Genomic DNA, 10,809 nt, shown 5'->3' on the forward strand with positions numbered 1-10,809 from the left:
CAGATAGAGCAGACGGCGGGCGGCCGCTCAGCCTAGGACTCCCAAGCCCTTTGTGCCAGGCACGGTTCTCACACGTGGGCCCATGGGACGGAGACGCCGGATGCCGGCCAGGCCGCAGAGATGCCCTTCCTCTTAGGACATCACCCGCACAGAGCCCGCTGCAGGGAGTGGATTCCGACCCACAGAGACACCGAGGGGTACAGGAGGCTGCTGCCCAGGGGTCCCGACCGTCATCTTTAGGGGAGAGGATCGCCAGGCCTTTCTTCCACAAGTCATTCCTTCACACGAGGCGGACACCACTCGAAGGCCTGTGCATTCCCACTGAGTACGGAGTGGACGCAAAGCCGGCTGTGTCTGTGCGAGCCAAGGCCAGACAAGGCAGTCTACCGAGTTCCGGATCTCACAGGAAGCACGCTGCTAACTTCCCCAGTCAACAGAAAGCCAGGCTGGTTCCACTGACCAGTGGACTGGCCACCCAATGCCACCTAGCTATCCCAACCCCCCCGGAGTCACCAGCACTGGCCTGTGTGCCCAAGCCAGGCCTGCAATATTTTTCAAAAAGCCAAACCACTCCTGTCCAGTAGGTGCCAACTCACAGGGCGGACCTGAACAGAAGCAGGCTCCCCAACTCTCTCCCTCCGAGAGCTCCTGAGACTTCCACCGTCCTGAGGGCTCAGAGCAGCGGTTCTCTATCTGTGGGTCGCAACGCCTTTGGGGGTCGAATGACCCTTTCACAGGGATCGCTTAATTCATCACAGTAGCAAACATAACAGGAAGCAACAAAACAAAAATGATTTTATGATTGGGGGGTCACCACCACACGAGGAACTGTGTTAAAGGGCGTGGCATTAGCAAGGTTGAGAACCGCTGGCTTTAGAGGGAGACAACAAGCAGACACCTGGCGGCATGACCCGGGAGACCCACGTCAGCCCTGCAGTGGCCCTAGTCGCCCCACAGAGCCAAGGGTGGTAACATATCCTCAGAGGGCCCCGGCAGGGTCTAGTGGCAGCAGGATTTCAACGGGGCCCCAAGGAGGGCGGGGCCTAGGGGCAAGGAGGAGGAACTGTGTCCTCCCCCATTCCTGGAAGCCCGGAATGCCAAGCATGGGGGCTGGTGAGCTCTGTGTGCGCTGCAGCCCCGCCTCCGGAGGAGAGAGCTAGGCAGGGTCAGTTGATGATGGGTGGGAACAGTGGTTTGGGGAAGTTGGACACCTGGGGCATCTTTAACCTCTGCTTCATGGAGCCAGCTCTGTGGCCTGGATTCCAAGGTAAACAGTTCATTTCCTTGGTGTCCTGATGGTGGGTTGGCTGCCAGGGCCCAGATTCTCAGGAATATGTGGTTTGCAAAGAGGCAGGACATGAGGAGGAGAGGGGTTTCGAAAGAAGAGAAAGAAGAACTTTTGGTTTCTGGGTGGGATAAACACACACCCCTGGCTGGAGCAGCGGTTCTGTTACAATCAGGTCTCCTCCGCCAAAGCTGTTCCTGGAAGTGGGAGGAGTGGGCCTGACTAGAAGGATTGGCCAGCTGGACCCCTGGGGAAATCAAGGGTGATAAGGAAAAGGGCTTGCAGCTCACTGGGTGCTGCTCTCAGTTCACTGGGTGCTGCTCTCAGCTCACTGGGTGCTGCTCTCAGCTCACTGGGTGCTGCTCTCAGCGACAGCTCAAAGGCCAGGAAAGAGCGTGTCCAGGCAGAGGGCAGCACCAAGCCCTGGTCACCCAGAAGCTAGTCCTGGAGGAACGCCGACCAAAGCTGGGAGCTGCAGAAACCGCGGGGTGTCGTGTAAAAGGCACCTCCAATTTGTAGCTAAGCTTCCCAAGAAACTGGCACTAAACCTGACGGTGAGAACAGCTGGCAGTCAACGTCTTTGTTGGCGTAGTGATTACGCACTGGGATGCCAACTGCAAGCTCAGCAGTTCGAAATCACCAACAGCTGCTTGGGAGGAAGATGAGGCTTTCTATTCTCAGCAGGCATCACAGCCCTGGAATCCCACAGGGGCAGTTCCGCCCTGCCCCTTAGGGCCCCCAGGAGTGCGATGGCATGTTGGTCTTTAGTTTTGAACACTTCGGTGCGTCTTTTGGGGTTGGAACAAGACCTGCAGCTCGCTTTGAAACAGTCACAGACGGTGATGCCAGACCCAGTGCCACGGCAGGTTAACCCGGAGGGGATGGCCAGCCCGGTGGACGGCACGACATTTGCAGTGAGGCTGTTTACCCTGAGGAGGGTCACTACCCCTCTTCCTACTAAATACTTCCTGGAAGAGGCCAGAGAAGCAGCTGGTGGGCTGCTCATGGCTCGTGGGGAAAGGACATCCACACTGAGCACGCCCCACACATGGGTGACGGCAGACACGGTGGGCGAGGGAGCCCCTTCTCTGTGCCCACCTCGAAACAAAGCAACTCCCGGGAAGCCGTATTAATTCTGGGGGCACAGCTTCCCCATCAGGTCTGACGGAGGCAAGGCACATCCCCGGAGAGTGGGAATGGGCAGTGGGAGATGCACTTACTCCGGCAGGCTGAGATTCTGAGCAGTCACTGAGATGGACTGGAGACACTGGGCTCTGATGGCGTGGAGCTGGAGGTGCTGGTCAGGGCCGAGCTACAAGAGGCCGAGGAACCAAGAGACTCTCCCACTGCTGGCCTCACATTCAAGAACCGGAAACAACAGGTCGGCCCATTAACCCCACCTGGAGGGGTTTAATGATGAACAGTCCCACCTGGGTTCCCAAGAAGGATTGACAGGGGCCTGTGTCTTCTGGCCTAGCCCCAAGGGAGGACTCAAGGCCATAGAGATTATGTGTGGATAAAATGCCCCAGGGTCGGGCAAAGACCTCCCTTCCTGAGTCTCTAGAACATGGAAGCTCAATGTGCTGTAATCCCCAATAAGACCTGGCAGGGGCCTGAGCTTAGACTCGGGGACCTGGGGTGCAGTGGTGGATGGTGTGGGGTTAAGGGGAAGAGGGAACCCCACAAAACATCACAGGTTTGGTAGGCGCAATTGTACAGCGATAATAAGTAGAGATTATATAGTAAAGTCATAGAGAGCATGAGAGCTAAGAGATAGAGTCAAGTAATGGAGTCAGACGCAATTCATGGTAGCGTATCTCACCTTCGCCCGGCTTGATGGTCCTCGTGGGGGGGGCTTAGCTGTCAGAGAAGAAGCCGCTGCTTCGTCCTCCTTAGTCACCTTCTCCAGCCACCCTCTCCAGCCACCCTCCCAAGTACCAGGGAGCCTCGTTATTTATTGCTAACCACGCATCATAATCATACATCACAGAAAGGGGCAATACAATTCATTCTAGAACAAGTTTGATCACTCTAATGTCTCACATAATAAAACAGACAATTACTATTCTGGGAGGCATGCAAGTTCCCTGATAGTGGACAACAACTTGAGTCACCAGGAGGAGTATTAACATAGGCAATACAAGCAATAGGAGGGGGATGACCTAAGGGTGAATGTGCAATAGTAAGAGGAGGGAATAGGGGGCATGTGTGGCAAGATAGTAGCCTGAGCTTAGTCATCTTGGAGTGGTCCCGGGCTTGCCTATGGGCACTGCTTCGAGGGAACAATAACAGAAGGGAATGGGCTTTATTTAGGATGAGTCAGACTAATAGTCTAGCCACTAAAGATGACTGATGTTAAGGAGAATAACCTCTGACTTACTTTCGTCGAGAGTCACTCTTAAGCAGCTAAGTTTGGTACATATTTTGGGGAGACAACTTAAGAGAAATCCTTCTGTTCCCCACAGGATGGGACTCCGGAGAAAGTGGGACAAGAACTGGAGGGCTTAAACAGGCCTTAGACCTTGTCCGAATGTGAGCGGCCTGAGCGGGGTTATGGGTTACACACGGGGCTGCTGACCGGGCCAGCAGTTTGAACCTCCCCGCTATTCCCGGGGAGAAAGATGAGGCTCTCTGCTCCCATGGAGAATTATAGGCTCAGAAACCCAGAGGTCACTGTGAGTCAAAACGGATTCGATGGCAGAGTCTGGCTTCGCTTGAGTACCCGAATGTGTTATGGGAGTGAACGGTGTGTCCAGCTAGGGAAGACTCCCCTTACCTGACATTGTAAAAGGAAAGGCGCTGCGGCTGCAACAACCGGCTCGGACGTCAGCGCAATTGTGAGCGTGCCCCCACACTGCGGCCCTGCCAGTCACGTGACTCTGAATCGGCTTGACAGCCCCTAACAGCCAAGGCTGGAGTGCTGATGCCAGAGCATTCTCCGCATCTCCACCTGCATCGCAGAAGAAAAGGGCAGGCGGCTCTAGGAGCAACTATCGACTACCCAGGCCTAAATAAAGGAGGGCCACCTGGGGCTTCAATGCTCAGGACGTGGTACCGCTGGTGCAGAACATTTTGGAAGACCCAAACTCACCGCCATCGAGTCATGCTGATGCATCGCCACCCCACAGGTGGGGTAGACCCACCTCTGTGGCTTTCTGAGGTTGTAATGCTTGATGGGAGTGGAAATCCTCGTCTTCCCTCCTCAGAGCAGCTGGGGAGTTTGAACTGCTGACCTTGTGGTTAGCAGCCCAGTGTAACCACTCCACTATCAGAGACTAACAGACCAGTGCTCAGGGACTGCTCACAGGGAGGCCTTTTTCTGTGCCCCAGCTCAGAAAAGAGCTTCACCTGGGCATGATCTCGCCGGCACTGTCCGTTTGGTTAGGTGACTGGACTTGGCGTCGGTCTCCTGGACAGTGGGTTACCCTGATTGTGTTCCTGTTCACTATCCACGAGCAGGCTGGGCCTGGTCTGCACGCAGTGATAGCCCAGGTGGCCGGCAGCATCGTGGTGTGGTTGTTCGGTGGGTTCGGAGTACAACAGAAGGAAACACTGCCCATCTTGTGCCACCCTCCAGACTGGTGCTCTGCTGCAGCCGGACGAGGCTGGTTCATAAGTCCAGGTGATTCCAGGGAATCCAGTTCATGATTCCAGGGAATCAGGTGGGCAGGAGGCACCCGTGATCTCCTGAAGGCACAGCTACTGCTACCTGCCCCCAGGACCTGAAGGAGGCCCAGTGTTAGGCGGGTCTGGGTGCACTTGGGAAGAGGTGCATATTCCGAGTCTGGGAAGATGCCGACTCCCATCAGAACACAAGCACTCAGAACAAAACGTGGTGTGAATGTGGGCCCGGCCACAGCAGGCCATGTCTGGGCCACAGAGAGTGGTGTCATGCCCCTGCTCAGGAAGCACATGGGGATGTGAATCCGGAGGTACCCGCCACACGTGCTTCTGCAGACTGGCGCTTAATGGAGAAAAGCTGAGAGCAACGCTGCCCCTGCCACGGCCACTGGCATTCTGGACGGAAGGTTTCTGAGTGGCACACGATGGATATCACCTGAAGGGCAATGACCCACCAACAGCTACAGCGGAGACTGAGGCGCTGCCCAGTCGCCAAAGGATATGAAGTCAGGACGCCTCAGACACCCCTAATGTCTTGGGTGATATCAGAGAAACAGCCTAATAAGGTGGTGCCCCAAGTCGTTCCGTAACCATATGGAAATGGTTCATACCAGCACCTGGGGGCAGGCAGGGTGGCCCTCACCGTATCCAGGAACCAAACCCAAAATACCCAAACTAATTGCCACTGAGTCAATTCTGATTCATGGTGGCCACGTAGGGCAGGGTAGAACTGCCCCTGTGAGTTGGTTTCTATGGGAGTAGAAAGCCTCACTCTTCTCCCATGGAGTGGCTGTTGTGTTCAAACTACAGACCTTGCAGTTAGCAGCCCAATGTGTAACCACCATACCATGAAGGCTCCCTCTTTGCCATCTTTCACTCTGGAACCACCTGAGAAGATGCCTGAGTCCACTGCCACACACACAGTGCCCAGCTGCCTAGCAGAAGGCTGCTCGGTTCTTGAATGGCAGTTCCAACAGGGAGAGGGAGGATCTCCATTGGATAGAGCCCTGTACTTCTCTGGGAGTCTTGGGGAGAGGGGCTAGGGGAGAATTCTAGTGTTATCAGAGTTTGGTCCACTAACACCTAAAACTATTTCCTGCTGGGTGTTGCATTCCTAGCAATCCAGTTAAATGGATCAGAGGCCAGAAGCTGCAGCTGGCATCAGTTTGGGAGAAGCTGGCCTGATCAGGTGGACCAGGCAGCAGACTTGCAGGGCCCGCCATCCTTCGGAACCCAGTTTGTACGGCTGTTTTGGTCTTGGAAAGGGACTTGGAGAAAGGATTTGGTCCTTTAGATAGGACAGAGCCAGAGTCTGGAGCCCAAGGTCATCTTTGTTAATTCCACCAAATACGTGGGTGGGACTATGCAAAGGAGGGGTGTGTGCTCACCAAGGAGACTGGTTAGCTTGTGACTAATGTAAGTAATGGGCAAGGCATCCTGTGGTGGGGAGGGGCATGCAAATAAGGGGCATGGAGACCTGATGAAGGGATTGGCCAGTTTTGCTCTCCAATTAGGTTTAAAGAGAGAGGAGTTATAACAAGCAACACCCAGAGTTGGGGTGCCAGAAGGCAGGACCCATGAAAAGGGGTGAGACAAATGCAGTGGGGCTTGCTGACCCTCAGAGCCAAAAGGGTACATTGTGCCCCAAGAGGCCCCCAGCAGGGCAGAAGCAGCTATCCTATGTCCCAGTTGTTCTTCACACTTTCAGTTAACCGGACCCCTAGCCGGATTCTGGTACTTCTCTAAGGAACCAGTTAACCTTAAGGCCGGCTCCTGAGTTCCACAAGGCTGTACACTGAATTACTGGGCCAGGACAGTGAGTTGATGACGGAGGTAAAGGTGTGATGTGGCAGTTTGGAAACGTCAGACACCTGGGCATGTTTAACTGCTGTGTCCTAGGAACCAGCTTTGTGCCAACCCTTCCAAAGAGGCTGTCCAGACACAGAAGGGCCATCTTGCCATCACTTATCAGGGGACGGGAAATGACAAGGAGGGCCTGACTTAACAGATAATGGAGAAGTTGACATTTGGGCTTATATTCCACTAATCAATTCCACTCGTGGTGCTTTATGCCCAGGAGCTGCGTGGTTTGCAGCAAACAGCTGTGCAGCCCCAGTCTGGACAGAGCAGCCTACTGGCCTGGCAGCCCACCCAGCCAAGTCAAAGCTGAACAAATAAAGACACCACAATCTGTCCGCCAGCACAGGGAGCCGGCCCAGCTCCTGCAGCGAGCGCGGACCACTGTGAGGTTTCAGGAAAAGAGGAAGCCCAGTGAGCAAGGCACGGTTTGCGCTGTCTTGGTACCGGCCTGGGTTCTAGGTGCCCATTAAGTACTCTTAGGGCCCGTTTGCTTATTCCAAGTGGTTACAGTGCAGCCACAGCCTAGACCACACCAGCACTGGCCCCTCTGCTGCCTTGGAGAAAGGCAGACCACTGCAAACATGTCTGCAGAAGGCTTGCTCCTCAGGAACGTGAGCAGGGCCAACAGGCCTGGCCAAGGCGAGGAGGAGGGGAAACCATGACCCCTGCCTGGGTCACTGTCAGCCGGGAGTGGGAGTGGGTGGGAGGTGGGGGTGGGGTGGAACACCGGGGCCACACCTGGGCTCACTAGGGGTAGGGGTGGCTGGGAACCGGCCTTGCAGGGAGGGGAAGATGCTCGATGGGCCACTGGGGGCTGCTGCTGCCCAATGGGCTCCAGACACCCGATCTCCCAAGGGAGAGCCCGAACTCTGCCCGGGCAGGCCACCAGGACACTCACCATGCCGCCGAAGGCGCCAACCAGGAACTGCGCAGCAGGATGCGCACAGTGCAAACAGCTGCTGCTCCCAACAAGTCCTGGGCCCGGGGCGGGGCCGGACCAGCGAGTAGGCGGGGCGAAGGTGGGGCCGAACTTGGAGGGCCAGCCAGAGACTCCGGGGCTGGAAGGCTCGGAGGCGGGGCCAAGGGCAGGCCCGGGAGCGTACTCCCAGCAAGCGACGGAGCTCCGCGGGAGCATGCGCATTGCGGACTTGGAGGACTGGGGCTGGCCCTGCTCTGCGCAGCCCCGCTGTACGTAGGGCTCAGAGCATGCATGTGCCCCTGAGCTGGGGCATGTCAGCGGCCAAGCAGCCGGTGTCTAGGCTTGGGAATCCTACTCCAGACCTGCAGACTGTACGTCCAGAGCACAGGGACCTCCCAGAGGCGCCCCCAAGCACAGTGGCCTTGTCCTCCACCACCAGGCTGGGGTTGCCTGCCCTGGCAGCAGCCATCAGGGTAGCCTGGGCCCCCAGACACAGCCAGCATCGGGCTCCCTGTGCTGAGAGCACCCTGGAGCAGCCATTGTTAGATGGACACCTGTGTATCTCCCTGGGTGTCCTCACAAGGGGCCTTGGTGTCATGTTGGGCTGCTCCGGGCAAGGCCAGCAGTTCAAAGCCACCAGGTACCGTGCAGGAGAAAGCTGAGGTTTTCCATTCCTGTACAGCGTTACAATCTCAGAAACCCCCAAACAGTGGTGAGATTCAAATAATTGAACAACCGGTTCACTGTCCTAATGACCGTTTTAAGTAGAAAACAATCTCATACACCAAAAGGTAGCATATTGTTTCATACAGTTAAGATTTAATAAGAACAGTAAAAGAGGTACACGAACTAGATCATGAATTTTAAAATATTAACGAGATATTAAATGCCACCTGAAAAAAGCTGAAGACATTTCCCTGTTGTTTCTTGGTTGGTATCTCACCTGCAATGCTCTTTACTTTTATGCAAACATCAATCTGATTTCATCAGCCTGGTTTATCTGAACATCATCGGTCGTCTTCACTGCAGGAGTAGAATTCTATGCCTTAAAAGTAGGCCAATCAGACAACAGTCATTGCGTTTGATACATGAGAAAACAGGTGACTTCGCGTCTCTGAACGTATTATGTTCATCTTTCAAAAACCCCTTTCCAATTCTGCTGAAGTTACCAGAATTGTTCTGATGATATTTTCAGTCCTTTGAAGGCTGTCTGGAAGTGCACAACTCACTCACGGTGTCTTGTGGAAGTTTGGGGTGTAACAGCTGAAATGAGTGACTGCCTGTCAGCCTCCGGCTATCACTTGTCCTCCCTGTGTGCTACGTTTGTTTACTGACGTAGCAAATGCAAGGGACTAGAAATGTAGTATTTCATCCAAAGTATAGCACGTTTTATAAATGGATTAATAGAAATTACAAGCATCCCTTGGTCTAATTTTTTAAGATATATATATGCCTATGGGCAGAATAGGTGCCCTGGTAGTACAGTGATTACATGTTAGGCTGCGAATCCGCATGGTCAGCAGTTCAAAACCACCAGCAGCTCTTCAGAAGAAAGACTGGACTCTCTATTCCCGTAAACTGTTCCAGTGTCAGTAACGTACAAGAGGCCACTGTGAGCCGGCACTGACTCAACGGCAGCGAGTTTTGTTTCATTGTGGGTTTTTTTATGGCTAGAATGAACATGACTGTGGGTGTTTAGAATACACGATTGCTCAGATGTATGTTAACAACGAGTAAGGAATGTTTATGTGTGTTCTCCACATTGGGCAGCTGCCCAGTCACCCACCTTAGAGAGAACCCTGATTACAAGGGCCGTTTTAACCACCTGTTTTCAAACTCTACGAAAAAGAATTAGGTATCAGTCCTACCAAACCAATGCAAACAGGCTGAATCCCCAAACTGCCCACAGGGGCCGTTCTACTCTGTCCTAAAGTGCCACTGTTAATTGTCATTACAACACGCAGCACAGGACCCACCCCTCCAAACATAGAGAGAGAGAGAGAGAGAGGCTTACGAACAACAAGACAGAACTGAGACTGATGCTGACACTCTTCTTTTGATTCAGAGATGTTACGGAGCTGTGCAAATAACTTGAATGTGCAGCAGTTTTGCTCTGTCCCACTGGGTGGCCCGGGGTGGGGAAGGACCAGAGGGCAATAGAGGAGCACGGTAGGTGCTGGTGGCAGTGGAACAAATACCAGTGGACAAGCCTTCATGGCCACGGTTGTGAGGGCCCCGAGACATGCCCGCCTGTGCTGTGGCACCCTTGCACTAAGGTTGGAGAAACACAAGCACTGCTCAAACAGAGGGAGGTGGCCTGCGAAGCACAGTGAGAATCAGAGTAGGGGGGCCACCCTGCCCAGCCCCTCTGTGCCTCCTGACTCCGTGCAGTCCCCCAGCTCCTCTGTCCTTGGAATGGCTTTGGTGGGCCCTGTGGGTTCCCCACTTGGGGGTTAGCTCACCGTGTCCCATCCTCCACCAGGCCCAGTTCCCATGGTCACTTTGGTGCAAAGAGGTGGGCACCTGCCAGTGCTGTGTGTGCCGAGGGGCTCCCTGGAGACCAGCCAGCTTTCTGTGGGCACTGGGTGGGGACACTGTGGCTTTGTAGACTTCCTCTACACACCCAAGAGGACACCTTTCGTGCTAAGCACATTAGCACCCCATGCAACCGCTCCCAAAGATTAGCAGCCCAAGAAACTTGCCTGATAAGCTTCTCTCTCTTTGCAGGCTCCATCCGCGACACGAGAGGCCGTTTACAACAAAGCTGTCTTCTGTAGTCAAACTTAATCCTTACTACCCTGCCTTTGGGAAATGAGGGATTTTGTAATGATCACATAAGACCTTATGTGGTTTGAAAGCCCCAGACTCCAGGCAAGCAAGCGATGGTCTTGTAAGGAGGGCGGCGTTACAGAGCTCCCGTCGTAGGGGCCTCTCCTGGGCTTTCTTTCCACGAGGTCCTCCACTGGAGAGCGGCCCTGATTCACACGATCGATTTTCTGAGGCCTGGCTTCCTGTCAAGGTTGACGCCGGGAGCCAAGCATGGGTGGGACGTGAGGCCGGGAGCCTGGGCATTCTGGGAGAGGAAGCTGGGAATGGAAAGGACCAGGATGTGGGCACCTCACCG

General features: G+C 54.5%; 1 protein-coding gene across 3 annotated transcripts in view; it reads right to left on the bottom strand.

Moving 5' to 3' along the window:
* The window catches only part of MGMT (O-6-methylguanine-DNA methyltransferase), a 186,331-nt gene extending 178,596 nt beyond the window's left edge, over window positions 1-7,735 (bottom strand). The window contains exon 1 of one of the 3 annotated variants that reach the window (XM_045291184.1): window positions 7,665-7,735. In XM_045291184.1, the coding sequence (XP_045147119.1) occupies window positions 7,665-7,667 (3 nt within the window). In that variant the 5' untranslated portion in view covers window positions 7,668-7,735. Of the gene's footprint in view, window positions 1-2,505; window positions 2,570-4,061; window positions 4,106-7,664 lie in introns of those variants that run through there. The other 2 variants (XM_045291185.1, XM_045291186.1) reach the window with 2 other exon arrangements.
* Window positions 7,736-10,809: the final 3,074 nt, after the last annotated feature.

Source organism: Echinops telfairi, unplaced genomic scaffold (assembly GCF_000313985.2).
Source record: "Echinops telfairi isolate 266 unplaced genomic scaffold, ASM31398v2 ScPeMD7_70;HRSCAF=299, whole genome shotgun sequence".
Classification (NCBI taxonomy): Eukaryota; Metazoa; Chordata; class Mammalia; order Afrosoricida; family Tenrecidae; genus Echinops; species Echinops telfairi.